General features: G+C 33.1%; 3 protein-coding genes across 3 annotated transcripts; 2 read left to right on the plus strand and 1 right to left on the minus strand.

The window, feature by feature from the left end:
- Positions 1-779: 779 nt before the first annotated feature.
- On the plus strand, positions 780-2,673 carry LOC121234630 (expansin-A1-like). The gene is made up of 4 exons (XM_041130641.1): positions 780-921; positions 1,004-1,138; positions 1,225-1,537; positions 1,977-2,673. The coding sequence occupies exons 2-4, from the start codon at positions 1,012-1,014 to the stop codon at positions 2,281-2,283; spliced, it is 747 nt and encodes a 248-aa protein (XP_040986575.1). The 5' UTR covers positions 780-921; positions 1,004-1,011; the 3' UTR covers positions 2,284-2,673.
- Positions 2,674-4,853: 2,180 nt separating this feature from the next.
- LOC121234629 (chlorophyll a-b binding protein P4, chloroplastic-like) lies at positions 4,854-6,273 on the plus strand. The gene is made up of 3 exons (XM_041130640.1): positions 4,854-5,165; positions 5,264-5,679; positions 5,848-6,273. Exons 1-3 carry the CDS (start codon positions 4,954-4,956, stop codon positions 5,982-5,984), a joined length of 765 nt encoding a protein of 254 aa, XP_040986574.1. The 5' UTR covers positions 4,854-4,953; the 3' UTR covers positions 5,985-6,273.
- A 2,296-nt stretch (positions 6,274-8,569) lies between these two features.
- Positions 8,570-10,513, minus strand: LOC121234631 (photosynthetic NDH subunit of subcomplex B 4, chloroplastic). Its single transcript, XM_041130642.1, has 6 exons — positions 10,313-10,513; positions 10,174-10,218; positions 9,726-9,885; positions 9,566-9,621; positions 9,394-9,465; positions 8,570-8,866 (listed from the first exon to the last, which is right to left on the minus strand). Exons 1-6 carry the CDS (start codon positions 10,406-10,408, stop codon positions 8,753-8,755), a joined length of 543 nt encoding a protein of 180 aa, XP_040986576.1. The 5' UTR covers positions 10,409-10,513; the 3' UTR covers positions 8,570-8,752.
- Positions 10,514-23,856: the final 13,343 nt, after the last annotated feature.

Here is a 23,856-nt window from a genome sequence, read left to right on the forward strand (position 1 = left end):
TGCAGCATGTTACTAACATTTTTTTTTTTTTTGAGTCGAAGGGGTCGAACTCAAAACTTTTATTTTAGAAGTTTGAGTGTTATGCTTTCAGGTCATATGCATTTGGTGACAAGAACGTGAGACATTTTTGATGATCAAATATATTAAAAATATGTAACCCTAATGTCAATTAATGCTGTTTCTGGTTTGATCGATGCCGCCATTTTAGACTAGTGGTAGTAGTTGGAGTGTTGCAAGGAATTAAGTTTTTACTGCATGTACGTCTATATTCTATGAATAATGGGCAATTTCTGGTGATTTTGGCTGGCATTCATGAATTGTAAGCAAGATTGAAGATTCCTTGACTTGAAGAGTACTTTGGAAACAAGCAATATATTGACGGAAAATTCCCTTCTATCTACAGGATGCCTTTGAAAAATTTCTGTCAAATATATCAGATCAGCACCATTTCCCTTTTGATCAAGTTACTTCAAAAACTGTGTTCTCTGCACAAAACAGTCTCTGATCTGTTGCCTATCTGGAATTATACATATTGAGGATAAAAAGGAACTATACTCGCATGCAAATAGGCGCCGAAAGTTTAATCTATAGAGGGGAAAATGACAAAAGAAAAACATGGTGTTCTTTAACCCGAGTTGAATCTTCGGATCTAAGAGCGACTTTTGCGCATCATTCACACACAGGAAAGCTGAAAACCACGTGGTTTCAACGAAAGTGTCCTTTGTTCCCTACGGACAAGAACCAATTGCACTTGGCGGTTTTAGGTCCCCACACCTCAAATAGAGTCAGTTGTAAATGACGTTGCCCGAGGTAGCCCCTGTTGCTTGATCCTCCCTCCCAGCATCTATTTATCCCCCCCATTTCCTCATTAGTATAGTATACTGATCAGAACCCTCTTTCTCTCTCTCAGTTCATCAAAAGGTTTGTGCTGCTGCATGTGACCTTTTCTTTTCCTTTGAATTGTTTCGAAATGGTACTGAACTGATATCACCACTCACTGCAGGGAAAAAAATGGCATTTCTTGGACTTCTTCTGGTGGGGTTTCTTTCTTTTGCCTCATCTGTTAATGGGTTTAATGGAGGTTGGGCTGTTGCCCATGCCACTTTCTATGGAGGCGGTGATGCCTCTGGTACAATGGGTAAGAAGTTACTAAATTTTTATCCTTATTTCATGCATCGATCATCCTTCCCAGGCAGTTCATTCCTATAATTGACCCTTGTGCAGGAGGAGCTTGTGGGTATGGAAACCTATACAGCCAGGGATATGGGACCAACACGGCAGCTCTGAGCACAGCTTTATTCAACAATGGATTGAGCTGTGGAGCGTGTTTTCAGATTAAGTGTGTGAATGAACCAAGGTGGTGCCTGCCCCGCTCTGTTGTGGTCACTGCCACCAACTTCTGCCCACCCAACAATGCACTCCCTAACAATGCAGGCGGGTGGTGCAACCCTCCACAGCAACATTTTGATCTCTCTCAGCCTGTCTTCCAACAGATTGCTCAGTACAGAGCTGGCATTGTTCCTGTGGCTTACAGAAGGTACGCGGTTTATAAATTTGGTCGTCTTTAATTTTGGTGCATGCCATCCCATGCCAGAAGAAAAGAATACTGTGAAAACCAGCTAATCATCTGCTGCGCGCACAGCTCTTCTGCGCTTATAACGCTTATACCGAAGCATTTCCAGGATCCACTTACTGTACTTGACTTCTTGTCAACTTTCCGTGTCTTCGAATTTGGAGTGACCCAAGAAATCATTATTTTAATTACAACTAATTTGTTGGGTTTCCATTATTATTATTTTTTTTCCTGAGCAGTTTGTTCAATAGAATATGCATCTGACTTTTTTGGGCATATCTTCCGTGTAAGACGAAGCATCTTTCTTTTTTATCTACTCGGATTTGGACTATAGTGTACATCTCTTTACCTTTCCTCCCTAAAAAGCCAAGGCTTTGAATATTTTTTATCTGTGATAATATAGGGTCCCATGCCGAAAGAGAGGAGGTATCAGATTCACCATTAATGGCCATTCTTACTTCAACCTGGTCTTGATCACCAACGTTGGAGGTGCTGGAGATGTGCATGCTGTTTCTATCAAAGGTTCGAGAACAGGTTGGCAATCAATGTCTAGGAACTGGGGTCAAAACTGGCAAAACAATGCTTATCTGAATGGACAAAGCCTCTCCTTCAAGGTCATTACAAGTGATGGGCGCACTGTCGTTTCTAACAATGTTGCTCCTGCTGGCTGGTCCTTTGGCCAGACCTTTAATGGCTTGCAATTCCCATAACAAAACTTCAGAAAGACCATTTTAGTATTAGTACTGTTGTGGCAGTACAGAAGAAGAATGACAGATATATATGTCAGAGTACTCGTTAATGGTGTATTTAGTTTTTGGATACAGAGGGTTATTTTGAGGTGGCCCTAATTACCATTTTAGATTGAATTATGTGTAAATCTGCTCCTCTCTCTTTTGGAAAAGCAGACAGAAATAGGGCAGTGGTGGGCAGGCATTAATTTTCACCCGCCACTTTCTAGTAGGGTTGGTCTTGGTCTGGTTCATTTGTTGTGCTGCATTTGAGAAGCACTTCTGTCTTGTGTATGAAGCAACTGTAATCGGCTTCTGTTGAAGTTGTCTTTTGAGAATTATGAAATAAAATCAGTCAGCTTTTTAATCGTAGACTGTTGCATCCAGCAATACAAATCTCTGCGAATAAAATGTGTAATTAGATTCATCTGAGCAGCAAGGAACCAAGTACCTTAAACATATGAGACATGCGACGATCGACACAAGTGGGATCCAAGTAGAAGTATGATTTCAGGGCTGTAGTGCACCCATTTGCTCAAGCTCTTCTAATATGGCTCTGCTCTCTCAATAGGGGGCATTCATTTCACAAGGTCTAGCAGTACTACCGTGAATCTTGGGCCTGTGTAACTTGGCAGTCTAATCCAAATTATGGGTTTTCGAGGATTGTCTGAAAAATTGATGGACATGCTACATTCGATGTCCACAGGCCCTTTTTTGGAGTAGGTGGGGTTTTGGGTTTCAAGTTGGATAAGGAGATCCGGTCGAAGTTATATAAGCGCCGTGCAGTCGTGAATGTATAAGTATCATACAATAATTTTAAAAAAAATAAATAAATACGAGATCTACATAAAAATAAATTAATTTTTTAATAGCAGACCTCACTCTTTTTCAAAGCGACTGTACGGCGCTTGCGCATTCTACGACTATATGTAGTATTCCTCAAAAAATTTAGTGAAAAACTCCCTCCCATCTTATTTCCTATTTTAGAGTTTTGATTTAGGAGATGAACAGTAATTTTCCCAATATAGGGAATCACTATTCATCTCCTAAATTATCTTTTATCAATTTATTATTCTAATAAATAAAATAAATTATTCTTTCAATTATTTACATTTTCTCTCATACTCATATTTATTATAGTTTTAAATAATAATTTTAAAAATAATTTAAATAATTATTAAAATATAAAAAAATTAATTTTAAAAATATTATCATACCCGCAAAAAAATAATTTAAATATTCACTAGAGTAATAGTTCAAAACATAAGGAAAATTATTGAGTAGTTAAGTTTGTAAATGAAAGTGAGAGAAAAAAATAATAATAAAAAAGAATAGAAGAATAATATTTTAATAGAATATAGAAAAGATGTTGAATGAGATGTATAAGGTTTTTTTAAGATGAGTAAAATTTAGGATAAAATTATAGGGAGTGTCCTTTTTAGCTAAAATTTAGAGAACCGAATGAGAATGTTCTAATGCCACTCTCTTTGGAATTGCTAAACTCAAACTCATGTTTTAACTAATATGATATGAATTTGTCTTTGTCTATTACATTCACATCCAATCCTCACATTAGATTATCTATATATATATTTTTTATATAATAATAAAATAATATTAATTTATTTTTATAAATTTTAAATTTATTGTATTTTATTGCAGTTTACCATTCTACCGATTATATGTTAATTAGTAATAATATTATAGCCTTAAAAAAACTGCTGCAACCAAATTATGGTAGGAAGTAAGGAAGAAAATATTTTTTTATTCATTTTAGTCATGCTACAGCAACTATCAAATTTGACCCACAACACTAACTTACTGTAATAAAAAGTCATCCCCTTTTATATTTACAACACATTTTGAGACTCTATTAGCTAAATATCTCATTAGATTTGCATTTGCATAATCTAATGAGAGTGCTCTTATGGAAAAACGAATTACCAAATCATGAGTCTTTTGAAAATTGCAAGATGAAGTTTGAAACAAAACACGAATAATCAAATATCAGTGTGTTAACTTCCTTGTACAATATTTTTGTGCAAACATAGTACTTCTCATGGTTGCAGGAGAACTATCAAAGATTTCTTGCATTAAAAGATGGAATGGTGGTGATAGGGATCTGATACAGCAATTTCGATTGCTACATGTGAAAAGGCAGCCTCTTGTGTACATGGGAGTTGGCAAGACCACAGGGCAAAGGTCAAGAGTGACTCAAATATATGAATGAAATTATGAATCTTCAGCTAAGATAGATGTGATGATGAAGCCACTTGGCATGCAGTGATTGGGTGATATGACACTAAAAATCTTGTTTGGTGGCAAGAAAAAGGACCCCACACAGCGTCATTTTCAACCAACCACATCAAAGAAATAGATCTGTGGATATGGCACCAAGATAAAAGGATAAGGTACAATGGATCCCCATTGGCCAATCCATAACTCATAAACACATCTCAGCCGTCGGATCCTAAAAATCAACCAAACCAACCGTCAACTTCAAACAATGAACTGGAGCCACAAGCATACCCTTGAAATGGAAAAACAAAGCATGGATAAAACATAACCTTCCAGTTTATATTCTACCATCACTACCACCACCACTTTCCTCCCTTGAGACCCACTTTCCCCCACTGTTTAAGGTCGGAAAACATGGCCACGGTCACAACACAAGCCTCGGCCTCGGTCTTCCGGCCATGTGCCTCGAAATCCAGGTTCCTTACTGGATCTTCTGGTAAATTGCACAGAGAATTGGCCATTAGACCAATGGCAAACTCCTCATCTTCCGCAGGTTCTCTCAAAGTTGAGGCTAAGAAAGGTGAATGGTTGCCGGGGTTGGCCTCACCGGGATACCTTAATGGCAGGTACGTATTCATGAATCTACCCTCAAGAAAATCTTTTAAGTACTAGCCCTTTAAAACATGTCAAAAGTAAGAAACTTGAGTGCTTTTGAAATTTCCAGTCTTCCTGGTGACAACGGGTTTGATCCTCTTGGACTTGCTGAGGATCCTGAAAACCTGAGATGGTACGTTCAAGCAGAGCTTGTCAATGGTCGTTGGGCTATGTTGGGTGTTGCAGGAATGCTACTTCCAGAGGTTTTCACAAAGATTGGGATTCTTGATGTCCCAAAGTGGTATGATGCTGGGAAAGCTGAATACTTTGCATCCTCATCGACCCTGTTCGTGATCGAGTTCATTTTGTTCCATTACGTTGAGATCAGAAGGTGGCAAGACATAAAGAACCCAGGAAGTGTCAACCAGGACCCCATCTTTAAGCAATACAGTCTGCCCCCCCATGAGCTGGGATACCCTGGCGGAATTTTCAACCCACTTAACTTTGCACCTACTCTTGAGGCCAAGGAGAAGGAGATTGCAAATGGTAAATTGATGTTTAATTGTAGATTAATACTACTTTTCATCATCGATTTTGTCATTGAGCTACTTAAAATGTGCCATATACCAGGTGTGACTGGATATCTAGGATGAAGTACTGTATTTCTCAAATTTGTCTTCTAAATTCTAATCTCTCTTTATTGCATGTATGCAGGGAGATTGGCAATGTTGGCATTTTTGGGATTTGTGGTTCAGCACAATATTACTGGAAAAGGACCATTTGACAATCTCTTGCAGCACCTTTCAGATCCATGGCACAACACCATTATCCAGACACTAGGGGGCTACTAAGTCCTCCCAAGAGATGACATGAAAACCAGTTTTCCGTGGGGTGGGGGGTGGGGGCACGGTTTTCAGTTAGATGTGGCATCAGTGTGAACAAGATCCATGTACAGGGGAACTAGATTGAATCCAATATGATTTCACCATGCAGATTACGTCTACCACTTAGCAGTTAGCTTTTCATTTCTGAAGCAAGAAATTGAGGAATTCCTAGTGTAATTGCTTTCATTTCCTACAAACTTTATTTGTTTTTTGGGTGATTGAAATCTAATATCAGCAGCTATCCATGTTACAAGTATGTTCAGAGAAAAAAAAAAAAAAATTTACTCCTGTCTTACGGACTACAACACCTAAAGCTGTACAGCCAAATCTTCAAATGGGATGGTGCACAGCAATTTTTCTTTCAGCTATCATCGTTGTCATTTAAATAAAGCTTAATGTGACTCATGAGAGTCAAATCTGGTTGCTGCAAGAGAGAACACAAAATTATAAGGAACAGGAAGGCAGACTTAGCTACCTTGACAGTGGACACCAGAGACCAGTAATTAGCAATTAGCAAAAGAGACAGGAACACTAACAAGATGATCATTTTTTTTTCTTTTGATAAGTAAAGTGAACAGGATGATCAATAAATATTTGATCACTTGCATCATTACCAATGAAATATCATTCAGTCGAACCCTATAGGCTATAATAAAGGCATGGTAAAGGTTAATTAAATGAAATATAGGAACTTCCACTTATGATTAGTGTTTAATAAAATAGGTCATCTAACAGATTCCTAAATGGAGCCCAGTTTATTGCTGATCCAGACAATCATCATTAACATCGAATGAAAACCATGGATGGATGCTCTGCTAGCCTAGAGGAATGTGTTATTCATTATACCAAAGAATCAAAAAGACTAGAAGGATAACTGAACCTCACTATATCAATACAACGTGGAAATTAGTATTGAAGATACACATGTGATCTGAAGTGAATTTATCAGGATCATTAGGGACTAATCCATTTTTTTCGATTCTGAAGTGAATTAACTTTAATGAGAAGAGGCCTTAGCTCGTGATATTTCTTTAACCTTTAGTTAGTTTGCTCATGGCATTGGTGTCTCATGATCACAAGGCCTTTCTTTAGGTTGTCCCTCAAATCTCATCATGACCAGGAGGCCCTTCTCTGAGTTGCTCCTCACTCTCTCGGGGATTCTCTTCGACGGTCTGTTTCAATCTTTCTAGGATTAAGAATTTTAGGATTTAATTGTTTCTTGTATAAATCAATTTTATGTAGATTAACAGTGATAAAATACACTGCATTTATTACTAGTACTTTAGTTCATTTCTTTCAATGAGTCAGGCAGTATCTTTCTATTTAGGTGTCATTTGGATAATGAGTTGAGATGAAATGAGTTGAGATAAAAATTAAAAGTTGAATAAAATATTGTTAAAATATTATTTTTGAATATTATTATTGTTTTAGGAATTGAAAAAGTTTAATTATTTATTATATTTTGTGTAAAAATTTAAAAAAATTGTAATGATGAGATGAAATACTTTCACTATCCAAATGAAGCCGCTTTTATGCCATAGGTCTCGAGGTGGTTGCAGCCGATCATCCTGCTCACAACTAACCATATAAGTTGCTAAAAGAGTAAGCTATATCAATTTAGGGCTGTAAAAATAAATCGGAGAACTGGCCTGAATAGATTGGTTCAGTCCAATTTTGGACCAGTTCGGTCCGGGACCCTTTTTCCATTTTAAAAACAGGTCAAAACCAATCTGGTTCCGATTTTAGGTTTTCTGGCACTGAACCGATTCGTATATATATATATTAATTAATTTTTAATATTATATATAATATTTTTTATAAATTTATATAATATATATAATTATATATGAAATAATATTATATTATAATTTATAAAATAAAATTTAAATCTTAAACATGAACATTTGTTTGATTATATGTTTTAAATATAAAGTATATATATTAATTACATTTTATGGCCTAATAAATTCTCAACATATTTCTTTTGATAAATACATTAGTAATACTAATACTAAAACCGGAAAACCGGACCGAATTGAACAGGAACCGGAAAAATCGAAAGTACTGATTTAGGATGGTAATCGATACAATATCTGCTCTTGAAAATACAAAACCAATGTATACCAGTTCCGTCCCAAAATTTGTCCAAAACCGCACCGGTTACACTCATATATATCATAGATATCAGTTATTGCTCCACACGCCACAACTCAGTTATGTGAGCTTTAGGCCTTTGTACAATGTTGATGATAATTATGGTAACTGAGATAACACGGTGTAATGCCACACCCTATTACAAGGCTTACTTTATCATCCTGATCTAATCATACTCAAGAGTACCGTCTCACCGATGGTCTGGTGAAGAATTAAGATAGTAGCCTTATAATGGTAAAGAGATAGTTTTGCTTAAACATCAAACTCAAAACCTCTGTATATCAAAAAAAAAAAACTCAAAACCTCTGGTCACAAAAGCTCCTTTGACAGATCATCCCAAATGGTTTATCATAGATATCAGTCATAATTTTGACACAGTTTTTGAGGCACTGAGTTGATAAAGAAATCAACCACCTCAAGATGGTTTATTACCTTTTTAGCTAATACATGTGGTGCATGCTCTTTATCAATGACATATAAAAGCATCATAGAGGCTGAAAAGTATATACAATAATGCCTTCAGCATGGTTTAGTGAGTTGAATTAAATTGATAAACACAGAAAATCACTTTTACAAGCTCATCATTTCTTAACAGCTTCTTCCAACTCTCGCAGCCCTCCGACCTTCTGTTCAATCTCCTCTATCAGCTCCTCACGCCACAACTCAGCTCTTGCAGTTTCTTCAATGTCTTCTTGCTGCATTGTCATAGATATCAGTCATAATTTTCAATCCTTGGACTCAGGTGGCCACAAAATTAACATGGTAGTATTTGATTTGCAAGAGAATTTAATTTTAAGCTTCTATTGCAAATCAAATTTTGTTTTCTTAGTAGAGTAGAAGATATGTCTTCCACACCGACTTGCAAATAGGACAACCGGATCGAGTAGCCTGACTGTAAATAAGGGAGTGGCTGCCTATATTTCCAGATGGGAACTTTTGAAATTGGATGACCAACATACATTAGAAAGTTGGTCATGGTCCATAGTTCAAATTAAAAACTGTCAAGAATTTTTGCAATTGAGAATTTCTGAGTTAATTTCCTCAAGTTAGGAAACGAATTAGAGAAATAATTTTTAAAGACGACAAGTTGCAGAAAAGAGAGCAGGTTAAGAGAGAACCATATCTGCATGGTGGAAAGTTGTTCTTAATTGTTTAAAAGGTGAATTCAACCTGCATATTCCAACTTCCATTAATCCAATGATGAGTTGAGCAAGAACATTACCTTCTCATATAGCCAATTTCCAGTACCATCTCCTCCATCTTTCCTGTATTGTTCTGAATCATAGAAAGCATCCTAGACACGCAAAACTATGTTATAAATGCTATACCTTTAACTAAAACAAAGTTTCAATGATGTACCCAAAGAAAATAAAGGAGTGGATGAGACAGCTTACCTTCATGGAACCAAAGAAGAAGCATCCCCAACAAGTGAAAATCATGTAGAAAGCATCTACAACAGTAAAGTGGAAAGCCAAAACAAGAGAGGAACATATTCAATTTTTATAAGATTCTAATTCTCAGCTTCATGAGAAAGGGAATAAATGAAACACTTACAGACGTTCTTAATGGCTTGATCGCTGAGATGCACAACAGATTTGAAGGTTACAAAATCTCTTTGGCCTTCCACATGCTCAACTAGAACTGCCATCAGAGGCCAATCAGGGAGAGCATTTGCTTTACATAAAGAGGATCTTCTGCTCTTCCGGCCTTCAAACTATTGCATTAAAAAGATATAAGGGGCACGATATGATGCTGTACAGATACAGACAACAGATTCTTTTTCTCTTTCCTCATTGTTCTCAGCAACCAAACATGCAATTGGCTACGCTTTACAGTTTATCCAAAAACAACCATAAAAGAAATTAACAGCTTATCCAAAATGACTTTTAAGAGAAGAAAATCTCACTTCTTATATCATATAACAACGTCCATTAAGGCAAGAGAGTGTCATGTACGATTGAAAAAACAGAAAAAAAAAAAAAATTAATCCAAAAAGACTTACCTGCTGCCACCCATTGAAAAGTCCAGAGCTTGAACACTGTCTAAGCTGCAAAAGCATGACACATGCTCAGTTCCCATCTTTCGAAAACTTAGAACATGATTCCTATTATGAAATCATGGAAATGGAGACAAGATTTTACCAGTCTCGAACATGGAATTGTTTCCAATCTTGTTGTTTGGACAGAGCAATGAACATGTGGTCTGATAATGGTAAAGCCCATGACAGCTTCAGCCATGTTTTGAATGAGAGGTACGTAGAACGGTGAAAAGTGGGAGTTTTGGTTGCTATTTTAGAATTTCGTGTTGTGGAAGGGAGAGTGGATAAGGGAACCATTTGCATCCACCCTTCCATTTTACACATGCAAACCAAATCGGATACAAGGGGAACACGCCACAACGTTTTTGTCAAATGACTCACATATCCTCATTCAAAAGACTCACTGTATTGGGTCCTTCGGCATGAAATAAACTACTACTGTTTGATGGCTTTAATTTGATGATTGCATCTAAACTGACAATGCCATTTATTAAGGGGAAAATTTTGGTAAAAATCCTATTCTCCTATGGTTTTATTTTGTTTGCTCTTGGGTGTGACCAGTATAACCAGAATTGTTTAGCAACTAGGACTCATAATAGGGATGTAAGATATAGGAATTTGAGGCCGTAATGTGGTCTCGTTTGTTTTCACAACTTCTTTCAACTTATCTCATTTCATTTCATCTAATTATTACAATTTTTTTAAATTCCTACATAAAATAAAATAAACAATTCAACTTTTTCAAATCTCAAAACAAAAATAAGATTAAAAAATATATTCTAACAATATTTTATTTAACTTTTAATTTTAATTTCAACTCATCTCATCTCTTCTCATCTAAAAAAAATAAACGAGACAGGAGAGAGATAAACACGTTAACTAGATTTTAAAATATTTATTGAACATTTAATCTTCGTCTGAAAATACATACGAACAATAGTAAATGCTGTAAAATTAACTTTATGTACCAACCATCCCTCACTTGAGAATCTTCATATGTTGTAGGCCTTTGGGGAACAAGAAAAAAGGTCTGTTTGGCCCTATTGAGAAACTTGCCATCTGTTGAGTCCTTAATAAATGAGCAGTTGGATTGGCTTTAGGAACGACTTAAATTGGGTCTAAAAAATAGATAACTTATGTTTACGTGATCAACAAGCAAACTGAATTACAAATCAAATTGGCCATAAAATTCCCATCACATGTTATATTAGAACATGAGCAATATTGATTATTCCTATTATTTCAAGGAATTAGAGAGACTATGGCATTCATGATTTTTGAGAGTTTGCTCTTGTTGAGCCACATCATCTATTCATGTGTTAAATGATCATACAATTAACATAATTTGAAAGTTTATGAAATTTTGAAGGTCAACAACACTTCCACTTCATCTATAACATTTTGTATTATTTCTATTGTCTATAATGTTTTAAACAGTAGCTTTGCTCTTATTAGGTCATGTCATCCATTTTTGCATTAAATGATTATGAATTCAAGAGAGAGTAGAATTTTAAGGTTAGTATATATATATATATGCCAAATCTTCTTTTATCTAGAACATTTTGCCTTTTTTCATCTGTAAATAATTCATTAAAGCTAATAATTAAAGAAAGTCACGTTCTAATAACTTCACAATAAGAGTATTATGGACTATGACTTGCCAATCCACCTAAAACCAATTGGTGTTTGGAGAGACACAATCAAATCTTTCATGATATTCAATAACTCATACATTAATGCCTCGTTTGGTTATACAGTTTAGATGAGATGAGATATTTTGTTGAAAGTTGAATAAAATATTATTATAATATAAATTTTTAATATTATTTTTATTTTGGAATTTGAAAATTTTGAATTGTTTATTATATTTTGTGTGAGAGTTTGAAAAAATTGCAATGATTATATGAGATAAAATAAAATGAGATAGTTTGATTTTATGTAATCGAACTAGCCCTAAGCCTTGATTACTGTGAGTGGTAATGTGAACACATCCAATTAAGCCTCATGCATGATGATATTCCAACAATTCAAATCCATGTAATTAAAGCCTCAATTTACGAACTATTGTTTCACCCTCACAAAAAAAGAAATCCTATACTATGGTGAAAATTACAGGTTTCAATGCCTACTACTATGTGCCCACAAAGATATTGCAATAAAATCCCTAGTTGCGGCCATAGCTTGTACTGATGCACTTGAAATGTCTGGAATACGAGATGATGCAGCCACGTCATCATTCACAATCATACCTAAATCAGAATCCGGATTGCTAAACGTTTGGAAGATCTAATCATCAAGTGTAACCATACAAATGAAGTTATGTATAGTACAACATGCAACAACAATATATCGTTGCGTTTTTGGCATATATGGGGGCATTGACTTCAAAATTCTAAAACTTTTTTTAACACCAAAAATGCATTCAATAATATTTCGTAGGGAAGAATCTTGATAATTGAAAAAATCTTGCTATACTTGAAATGAACAATTGCTATGATGTTTAGACTTGTGACACCTTACCCTTGGATTTGGGAGCATAAATCCCTCAACGCACATAAATGCAGAATCTATTAAATAATAGTAATCTGATAATTTTTTAAAACACTAAATAATGTTATCTTCAAATATAAAATTGACATTACTCTTCTTCCAAGACTTAATAATGTATAAAACTTACTCTTGAGAGGCCATGGAAAATTGTTTTCCGAACGACTCAACACATCGATTAATAGGCGAACATCATGGGCAATACCCTTCCACCTGGCGTATACAAATGTGAATTTCATATCGAAATCACACAATACCAACACATTTTGGGTAATGTGGTGATGCCGATTTATATATGCGTTAGTTACTTTAGCAGACGCTCGTGCATTGATGAAAGTCTTATCCATTGCACCAAGATATTTCTGCAATGATAATAAATTTTGTGATTTTTCAAATTTTGTCAGTGGTTGTAGCAGCACTTGTAAAGTGTAAAGCAATCAATAACCTTGGATTTATCTGGCTGAAAAATAGTTACCTTGAACCAAGGATAATGTCCGGGATTTCCTTGAATATAAGGCGCCACCCCAGTCACATGTGTTGGAGCAATCACCTGTCTGGCAAGGCAACATAGTACCAGCATGACTGCATAAACATATCGATTTACAGTTTCACTCGAATGTTGAAACCAATCTCTTATCATTTGCTGAACGGCCCCATGGTCGACCGTGTAGAAAATATTGGTAAAGCATATAAGTTACACACATCATTGGCACATGACTTAGATAATCTCTGACTAGACAGTCTATACAATGTCACTATCGTTTATGGTAACTTGCATAATTTGATGGCATTAAACTACTTCTCCCCAAGAGGTTTAACAACAACTTGAATAAAACCGACATGTAGAAATTTGTAACCTTTTACCAGAAAATCTTGAATCAATTTTTTGTTAAACATGCAACATTTATCATGGGTTTTAGAAATAACATACGTTTGTTCAACAATTTTAATATTGAACTCAGTCTTAAAAGCAAACTGAACCCAACTAGTTTTGTAAATAAATTTAGCTCATTAATGATATCATGGGGGCATACTAGATCTAGAACTAATAGACGAATTAGATCTAAACATTTTATTTATCATGGAATCAACCAAAACTAAACTTAATACTCACTAATCCTATCGTCACTCATATACGAAATGCAAGAAGACAGAGCCTTCTGGCTGCTGGTAGATTGATCATTTTTCTTCATTTTGGTTATTGTGTTATCTCAAAACTGTTTCGTACTTGCTAGATCTTGTTTAATTCTTGTTTCTGTTGGTGCCACCCCGTTTGTAATTGACTTCCTAGAACTGTGTCTGTAAGGCCCATTTTGCCAAGTGCGTGTAGAGCAAGGGTAGGTACAAGGTTGAACCAATGGTATGTGTTACGGAATGCAACAAAGATATGAGTGAAGATAGGGTTAGTAACTGCTGAGTTTTGTTTTGGTTGATTTCATAATAAATAGGATGTTCAGATCCAATTCATCTATTAGTTCCAGGTCTCGTATACATCCTGATATTATTAATGAAGAAGATTTTTCTGTTGAAAAAATTGATTCTGTTGATTTCAATTGTTGGAGTATTCCAAAGATTGATGCCAAATCTATTACAAAACCACTTGGGTTCAGTCTGCTTTCAAAATTGAGTTCAATGTTAAAACTGTTAAACAAACCTATGTTATTTAAAAAACTCATGAAAAACATTGCATGTTTAACAGAAAATCAATTTAAGATTTTCTAGTAAAACGTTACAAATTTTTGTATATTGGTTCTATTCAAGTTATTGCTAAACCTCTAACAAGAAAAGACATCAATGCTTCAGTACTTCTTTGTCTACGAGATGCTCAATTCAAGAAATTTGAAAATAGTATTCTAGGCATGATTCAATCTTCTCTGTTTAGTGATCCTGTTCACTTTGATTGTTTTCCTAATTTAACTATTACTTTAGATGATCCTAATATTTTCAAAGCTTTGACTGTAAATATTCTAACTTTTGGTTATGAAATTGAAGAAGTAGCAAACCTCTTGCCATAATTTACCGCTTTTATTACAGGATTTTAAAGACCAATTTGAATCCTAAAGCTATTTTGAAAACTAAAGGAAATAAAATTTTGTTAGTTCAGAGTTCTACTCCTGATGCGAATATTCAAGCTCCAAGAATAATTTATTAGAAATATATTTCTCTTTCCAATGAATGGACTTTAGAAAATGAAGTTCCTCTTACTATGGTTTTAGCTCATGAGCTTAACCTTGATTATATTCAGCAGTATTTGGATGGTACTATTAAAATTAGTTTTGACCAACCTCTAGCACCTCTAGCAAATAATGAAAGAATAAATTCTTTCACTGGAACTAGATTTTCTTTTATTGTTTCTATTTCCGAAAACCCAGAAAGAATAGACCAAAATCTCAAAAAAAAAATTGGAAGATTCTATAAAGATAGCTCATCCTTTTATTCCTGATTTAAAACTGAAAGGAGTTTCTATCCCCTCTCAAGTTACTTTTGCTAATTATATTGTCAAGGATGCCGAAACATCCAAAGGAAAAACTGTAAATGAAGAAGCTAATAAAGAAGAAGATGATGCTTCATCTTTATCTCTTAAAACTTAGAGTATGATTGCGCCTAGTCATCACGGCTAACTTACTGTAATAAATAGAGCTTTTGAAATTGATTTAATTTCTTTGTTTAAAAAATATAGTTCTACTGAAAACCATGATAAGAGAAAAACTTATCATGCTACTTTTTTTTATTCTGAAAAATTATGCATTAAAAGAAAATAGAAAGAAAAAGTGTATGCTCTTCAAAAACATATACTTTTCTTTGATTTTCTTGAAATTCATTATGTTTCTAAATATAGTTTAAATATTGTTACAAAGAAGAAGGCAAGGCAATGGTTAAATATAGTCACCCTCCTTTTGAGACAATTATTATTTCTCATAAGGGAATTGAGCTAAAAGCTTAGCCCCTCAAGATACCCAATATTGTTCTAAATGCTACTATTACAATGGAGACAAAAAAGATTATTGAACAAAATAATTTTGTTAACCAAACTCTCCATGTTATAAGACAACAGTTAGATCGTAATGAAGAAAATGTAGAAAAATCTATTTCTACTTCGTGTTCAAAAATTATTTTAAAATCTGTTGAAAAACCTTTGATTATTTTACTAGAAGATAGGCCAAATCTTGATTTCAAAAACAAACAAGTCAATACTCTTGATAAAATCAATCAAATACTTGTTGATGTTAAGAAAGAGTAACCCTCAACTAGTGCTTTAAATAACAATGGTAAAGAAGTTGTTGTTTCCAAGTTTTCTACTGAAGAATCATCTGATAGTGATTCTTCATTGTTAAAGATCTTGTTTTGCTTGAAAAGAATTTTCAAGATATTGATTTAAGAAAACCTGAGATCGCTAGATTTTATTCAAATGACCCAAACCAATGAGTCTGACGAAGAACTAGTATCCCAGACCTACACCTCCTGATTTACAATTTGAAAAAAGAGTTTTTCAAATCCAGTTTTCTGTTTCTTCTAACTAAATTTATAAATGGAATATTGATGAATTATCTAAACAAGAGATCCTCAATATCATGAATAAAATGTCTATGGCTGCAAATGATTATATTAATAACAATCTCAAACAACCTGAGATAGTTACTATTTTAACTACTTGTTTTTCTGGAATGCTTCGACATTAGTAAGATAAACATCTCACAGCTGAATCAAAAGAAACCATTCAGAATTCTATTAAGTACAATGACGAAGGATTACCTATTTCTGATGAGAATATAGGAATGAGAATTTCTGATGGTATTAATACTTTGATTTACACTATTATTAAACATTTTGTTCGAACTCCCTCCAACATTTCTAACCGTATTAATGATTATTTGAATAATTTGAGATGCTGTCAAATGTTTCATTATAGATGGTATCATGAAGTTTACATGTCTAGTGATGCTTAGAGATGATAGTCATAAGCCTTACTTGAAAGATAAATTTATTGATGTTAATAAATATTTGCTCACAGAGTTAAGGATAACTTACTGATATCTCGGGACTCCTTAATTATGATAATTACACTTATGGTGATATCATCAGTACAATTAAGAAGTTTGGTCTTAGTATGTGTGATCAAATAATGCTTCCTCAACAGATGAAGAATAGTAAGAAAATCCAATATGAAATGAGAAATTTTTATGAACAATTTGGCCTTCCTCCTATTGCTCCATCTCAACAAAAACACAAATATTCTAGTAAATTTTCCAAACCTCATGGTGAAAAAGGCGAAAAAATCGTAATGATTTTTACAAAAGACTTTTTAATAACAAAAAAATCTTTTGGTAAGAAAAAGAGTTTTCAAACCTCTTCAAAAGGGAAATGTTTTAATTGTGACAAATTTGGATATTTTGTTGATAAATGTACCAAAAAGCCTAATAAATTCAAAAACAAGCTTAACCAGTTTAATATTAATGCCAATGATCAAGAAGATCTGTTTCGTCTCCTATGAACAAAATCTTCCTTCTTATCTAACATCAATGAATTTAGTTATAGTGATTTCGAGTATCACTCAGAAACTAAATCATCTGATTCTCCCAATATTAAATTTGATTGTAATGATTTTTGTTGCAAATCTTTGGGTAAAATAATCAATGTTTTAACTAAAACTGAAGAACAAGAAAATCTTCTGTTAACTTTGATTTCTCAAATTACAAGTCCTGAACTTAAGAAAGACAGAAAGTCAAGTTTAAATTTGTTTCAAAATTTGAAATCGATACTGACAAAAGTTTGAAATCTTTATTTTCTGCAAAAACAAAACATTTGAATTTCCTACAACAGGAAATCAAATTAAAAAAGATTCCAAACAATTGTCTAATAAACTACTTCAATAAAAAATCAGTGATTTTAACAAAAAAATGGTTGATATTGTTTGTTCTGATTTTCCAAATATTTTTTGGTATAGGAAGAAATATGTTGTTTCTTTGTCTTATATTAAAGATTTTTCTTAATTCCAACTAAAGCTCGACCTATTCAAATGAATAGTGAGACTTTAAAATTTTACAAAAATGAAATTCATGATTTGCTCGCTAAGAAAATTCAAATTTACTAATAAATTTGAACTAGAGTCCAGAGATAGAGATGGCACACTCTTGGTTTCTCAATTTTGGTAAGAAATTCAAGATTAATTTCCCTCTTTAGTTCCTGAGATGGTGACACCAATTTTACCATATTCCTGAAATCTTTTTTATAACCTTCAAAAGGTCATAAAGTGTTTTGCCACTATTTTCAAAATGGATCTTTATATTCAGAAATTCCCCTACTTTCTCGATTTTTGCAAGAAATACAAGGTTTCTTGGAACTTAAAATAAAGTTACGAGCGAAATGGAGTTATACTGGTCCGTTATTGGTTTGTCAAATGGTAGGACAGATATCTCCCACACACAAGACGTCATTGATAATGTCGTTAGAGATTTTCCTCAAACTGCTCTAGATCTCAAAAGCATTGAGGAATTCTCCGCTGTTAAACAAAAAGACTCTTCTGTAGAAAAACCAGAAATAACTTCATTGCCATTGTTATTTAAAGCACTGGTATAGGGTTATTCTTTCTTTAAAACAACGAGCATTTGATTAATTTTATCAAGAGTGTTAGTCTGCTTGGTCTTGGGACATTGTCTATTCTTTGATAAAATAATCAAAGGTTTTTCAATAGATTTTTCAATTTTTGTAGTCGAAGTAGAAACAAGACTTTCGAGCTTCTTTTCAATACGGTCCAATTGCTAACCTATGACATGAAGAGTTTGATTAGCAAAATTGTTTTGTTTAATAATATTTTTCTGTTTCAGTGAAAGTGGTAGCGTTACATTAAGATCAGCATTGAGAACTTTAAAGGGAGAAATATTTATTTTTGCTCCCTTATGAGAAATAACAATTGTCTCTAAAGGAGGGTGATTATATTTAACCACAGTCTTTCCTTCTTTCTTGACAAAATTAGTTTTAAAAATATTTAAATTAAACTTAGAAAATTAATAATTTTCAAGGAAATCAAAGAAAAGTATATGCTTATGTAGGACATTCATTTTTTCTTTTCATTTCCTTTTAACACATAACTTTTCAAAATAAAAAAAGGTAGCATGATAAGATTTACTCTTATCACTACCCATAAAAATAAAAATAAAGATCTACTCTTATCACTATTTTTAACAAAACTATATTCATTATATAAAGCGCGCGCGCGCACACATATATATATATATATATATATATATATATAATTCTAGAATATAAAGGATATGACAGCAGGTATGGTGTTGAGGCAATAGTACTATATTTCTCTGACCAGAAATGTGTTTCAATACTTGTGACCAGAAAGCAAATCTTGAAAAAGCATTTTTCCATGCATGTTTGTGGAATTTCATCATGTACTACCTAGGACACTAATAATTTGAAGTGCCATCTTCTTCTCGATGTGTAATGTTTTCTCTTTATACATTGACCACAATAAATTAAGAGACCATTTTGTCTTTGAATATTCACTAATTAAGCACACACTGATAAAGCTAGGGTGCATGCAGTACATATAGGCTCATGCGCGCAAAAAAAAAAAAAAAAATGTCGATAAGTAAATAATTAACAACATAAAAAATAAATGGAACTCTTTGTTTATAAATTCATCGAGTTTTGCTCATAAAGACATAAATTTTGGTATGAAACATATTAACTGTGTATAACTGTCACTTTATACTTCATGCTTTCTAATTAGATACCGTGTGATTAAGCCAAACTAATGACTGCATAGGATATCTTTGTTGCTTTAGATCAGCTCTTTCAGATAATTATGCTTATATATTGAGAGTATATATGCATCTCAAAAATTACTCATCTGTTCAAAAATAGCAACAATTGCATGACAATGATTAACAGAACATCCGAACTATAAAATTGAACAGCTAGCTCAGGCTTCCTCATCCAATCGCCACAAAATTTTGGTTGGAAGGGATAAAATATCCCAAACCCATAATGGGTCAGACCCAACCCAAGATGAAGGTGTCTTCAAGAAGGAAGAAAAAAAGAAGAGATGAGAGAACAAAAGGATGAGAAGGAGATATGTATAAAGAAAAAAAGTAATGTGAAATAACGGAAGGGAGGTGTGACATAAAGTAGGCAATGGGGCAAAGGATAAAGAGAAGAGACCAAAACATTTCATAGGGACGGCTTCAGTTTCTTAATCCTCATGACAGGGACTCCTGTGATGAAACCTCCATCAGAAAATAGAGCTCTGATCTCTATTATATAGCCAGAATGAGAGATCATGAGAGATTGTAAAGCAATCATATTATAGTAAATTCTCCTCTTATCAAAACCCCATTGGACGTAGGCTTTATGTTAAATTATATAAATATGTGTTTCATTGTCTATTTATTTTCTCTATATTTATTTATTACTTCCTACTATATACGGATGAACGTATGAACACCGTATGACTGTACCAGATCACCGTTGGGGACTCCACACAACATCAATTGAGGCCTGAATATTCTCAAGAGTCAGGAGTGACTCTTTTTGTCCTTCCAGCTCGTTGCGATATTTTAATATTGGTCATTATCACAACGAGGCAAGGCCAACCAATCCATCCATAGAATGAGCTCAAAGTTCAGAAAATACTAAAAAAACGAACACAAATTGCAAAGAATAAAAAACCCAAACATTCTTAACACCATATAAATACACATTATCAAACGGATAATAATCTTTGAAATAATTTCCAAAAATTGAAGGAAAAGAAATTATCAAACAGATAGAAGTGGATTGTAAAGGGTACTTACGTAGATGAGATCACTCAAGATGCACAAATAATGTTTGAAGTAGTTCCCAAAAATGGACTACGGTGAAGCAAAACACAAATGGGAGTGGATTGTTGCTTACCCAGAAGGAGCGCGTCCTCGGAGCCATGAATGCCAATCTCTGGATTCCACGACTTCTGTGGTCCAACTTCACCGTGGAGGAGCACCACTTTGGGGGATGAATGCTGGTTGGTAATGTTGCTTTGGGCATGGTTGATTTTTATAGAAAAATGGGGTTCCAACAACAAATGGGGAAACGTCAGTCTGCTACGGCAGAGGAACTTCAATAATTTTTCCACGGATTCACAGTAGCAGAAAATAAAGGTGAGGGACTCGCAATAAAGGTGAGGGACTCACATTAAAGTTGAGTGCAGACTGGGCAGGGGATCAGATTGACTAAAGAGCTTTGCATAGATTCTCTCTACTGTTTACTTAGCACGCCGATTACAGAAGGCAGAGGGGACCACGGGTCCACGAGTTCAAATTCTACAATTACTTTCCAGAGATTTTGCCACTGTTCGAGCACGCAGATTGCAAGAGTAAGAGGGGTTGAAAGTCGCTAACCACCTGTTCAAACTATACACCAGGTATAACAGAAATCCCCTACACAATTTGCCGTTGAAGAACTTTCTTTGCACTGTTGGGGAGGAGCGGTTATTTTGGGGAAAGAGTTATGAACGACTGATGGAAACAGAGAGTGGGGGTGCTGATTGGCCAAAAGTGTTGACGCACTACTTTCAACTGCCATTAGCATTCTAGACGGCATTGTTGGTTCGTTACAGAGGGTTTAGGGGAAGAAGAAGGATTTCTATCACGAGAGAGAGATATGGGGCGTGCTTGTTGCCGAGTGCATTGACTGAGGTTTTCTCTTCCCTCTGTCATGTGTCAGTTATTTGTCCATCATGAACAGTTTACAGGCCGACGTGAATTCACTTCAATTGGAAATAAAAATGTGTTTTATGTCTTTTTATTTTATTATTATAATTTTTAAAAATTTTATGTAAAATATAATAAATAATTTAATTTTTTAATTTTTTAAATAATATAAAAAATAAATATTCTAACCATATTTTATTTAATTCTCAACTTCTATTTTAATTCACCTAATCTCAACTCAGTATCCAGTCTATCCGAGGACAGCTCATATGATAATCCAAGCATCCCAAAAAGTGCTATTGATGTTCATTTTTCTGCCCTTTCCTAATTAAAAATTACAAGTATGTTTGCATTAAAAAAGACTTCTAATTTGTTTATACATAATTAGAATAGATTTATTATGCATCGGTTATTATTCACACTCACGCTTCATATTTATAATTTTTTCATAGAGTGTGAAAGTGTTTTTAATAAGATATGTGATGTTTTCCATAGAGTGTGAATGTAAGGTAGTCAATAGTGACTGATAAAAAGAATTTCTAAATTAAAATATTCGTTCATGTTTATACACATTTGTTAATGTTTTGAGATGTTTTTTAAGAAAATTTAAAATTAATACACCATTGAGCTTTTATTTTGTGTTTTTATGTAATTATTAGGAGTTTTTGTTTTTTAGAAGTATTTAAAAAAATAATGTTCTCAAACAGGTGTATAGAACCCGTCTAATAAAGTATTTACGTATTATAATTTAATTTAAAAGATAAATTTTAAATTTTATAATTTAAATGATGTAAATAACTAATTTAATAATAAAATAATTCTTTAATATCAATATTCAGAATTTTTTTTTCTTTTTGATTTGCAATGACTTATCTAGAAAGATTGCAGGGCCTTGGGCTTTTTTAATAAGATAGAAAAGACTTTTTCAGCTTACTACAGCGGACCGTTAGCAAGTTGTCGCGGTTTGTGGGCTCGAAAGACTTTTAGCGATTTTTGTCTCGCGATTTTTGTCCCGTTTGACTTATAATATAATATTTTAATATTATTTTTATTTTAAAATTTAAAAAATTAAATTATTTTTAAAAAAATTAATTAATTTATTATATGATACATGGTATTTAATTTCTTAAATGAAATAAATACATATTAATCCTCACCTACCCCTTCAATTATCATGATCTTTGTTTTTAAGCAATTATATATATATATATATATATATATAATTAATAATAGGAAAATAGTGCTAAAGTGAATCGTTGTCACTGTCAATATGAACAATGAGAAAGATAACTTAGAAAATGGAACAAATCCAGAGATTAATTGCGGCCTTTCACATTCCTGTGTGCGTACACATCGATGGATTTTGTCAGCACACGTGTTTGAGAGATTAATATATTTTACTCCCAAAAAATATTTTCGACATTTTATTCATTTACATAAACTAAACTCAGTTGTATAATAAAAATATTTTATCTAATCTCATTTTATTATTATAATTTTTTAAAATTATTACACAAAATATATTAAATAATTTAATTTTTTTAAATTTTAAAATAATAATAATTTATTTAATTTATAATTTTTATCTAAATTTATCTTATCTCAACACCTACGTTAAAAGGGATAGAGACAGAAAAAAAAAGAAAAAAAATCAAAAGCTTAAAAAAAAAAAATGCAAAAGATATATATCGTTACAAGCGAGGAGGCATCGGCCAGCCCTTTGGCCCAAACCATACATCGGTTTACACGTTAACAACAATTTTGTTGTACACATCGTGAGAGGAGATCAAACACTTATTTCAATTAGAAAATGGCTATGCTATGTGACAACTGCCATTCCTTCATGCTTCATATGCTTTATTGATTTGATATTGGCTGCAAATGAATAGAGTAGTCCGTCAACAGTTTGAGTTTAGCTCTATAAGAGAGATTTGGACAGTAAATTAAAATGAGATAAATTGAGATAAAATTTAAAAGTTAAATAAAATATTATTAAAATATTATTTTTTAATATTATTATTATTTTAAGATTTGAAAAAGTTAAATTATTTATTATATTTTGTGTGAAAATTTAAAAAAATTATAATGATTAAATGAAATGAGATAAAATACTTTCCGTACCAGTTCAAACCCAATTTATTTAATAAATTCGATATTCGTAAACACTAATATTAGTTCAAACATTAAACAAGCAAAATTCGTATAAACTCAACTTAACTCGTTTAAACTCATTTTGAAGCTTGTAATATATGTTATATATGTATGTGCTATATTTATTACATGTCAGTTATATTTTATATACTTAATTATATATTATTAATTTATTTATAATTTACCTTATTTAATATATATTATGTTCCCAAAATGTGTCCATGATAATTTGTATAATAATACATCATAC

Source organism: Juglans microcarpa x Juglans regia, chromosome 6D, assembly GCF_004785595.1.
Source record: "Juglans microcarpa x Juglans regia isolate MS1-56 chromosome 6D, Jm3101_v1.0, whole genome shotgun sequence".
NCBI classification, from domain to species: domain Eukaryota; kingdom Viridiplantae; phylum Streptophyta; class Magnoliopsida; order Fagales; family Juglandaceae; genus Juglans; species Juglans microcarpa x Juglans regia.

What these genes read in the sequence shown, in the direction of transcription:
- LOC121234630 (XM_041130641.1), top strand. Translation starts at nt 1,012, where the DNA reads ATGGCATTTCTTGGACTTCTTCTGGTGGGGTTTCTTTCTTTTGCCTCA. An exon ending in TGATGCCTCTGGTACAATGG is followed by an intron (nt 1,139 to 1,224) that starts GTAAGAAGTTAC and finishes ACCCTTGTGCAG; the next exon opens with GAGGAGCTTGTGGGTATGGA. An exon ending in GTTCCTGTGGCTTACAGAAG is followed by an intron (nt 1,538 to 1,976) that starts GTACGCGGTTTA and finishes GTGATAATATAG; the next exon opens with GGTCCCATGCCGAAAGAGAG.
- LOC121234629 (XM_041130640.1), top strand. Translation starts at nt 4,954, where the DNA reads ATGGCCACGGTCACAACACAAGCCTCGGCCTCGGTCTTCCGGCCATGT. An exon ending in CCGGGATACCTTAATGGCAG is followed by an intron (nt 5,166 to 5,263) that starts GTACGTATTCAT and finishes TGAAATTTCCAG; the next exon opens with TCTTCCTGGTGACAACGGGT. An exon ending in GGAGAAGGAGATTGCAAATG is followed by an intron (nt 5,680 to 5,847) that starts GTAAATTGATGT and finishes GCATGTATGCAG; the next exon opens with GGAGATTGGCAATGTTGGCA.
- LOC121234631 (XM_041130642.1), bottom strand. Translation starts at nt 10,408, where the DNA reads ATGGCTGAAGCTGTCATGGGCTTTACCATTATCAGACCACATGTTCAT. An exon ending in CAATTCCATGTTCGAGACTG is followed by an intron (nt 10,219 to 10,312) that starts GTAAAATCTTGT and finishes ATGCTTTTGCAG; the next exon opens with CTTAGACAGTGTTCAAGCTC. An exon ending in TCTTCTTTGGTTCCATGAAG is followed by an intron (nt 9,466 to 9,565) that starts GTAAGCTGTCTC and finishes TTGCGTGTCTAG; the next exon opens with GATGCTTTCTATGATTCAGA.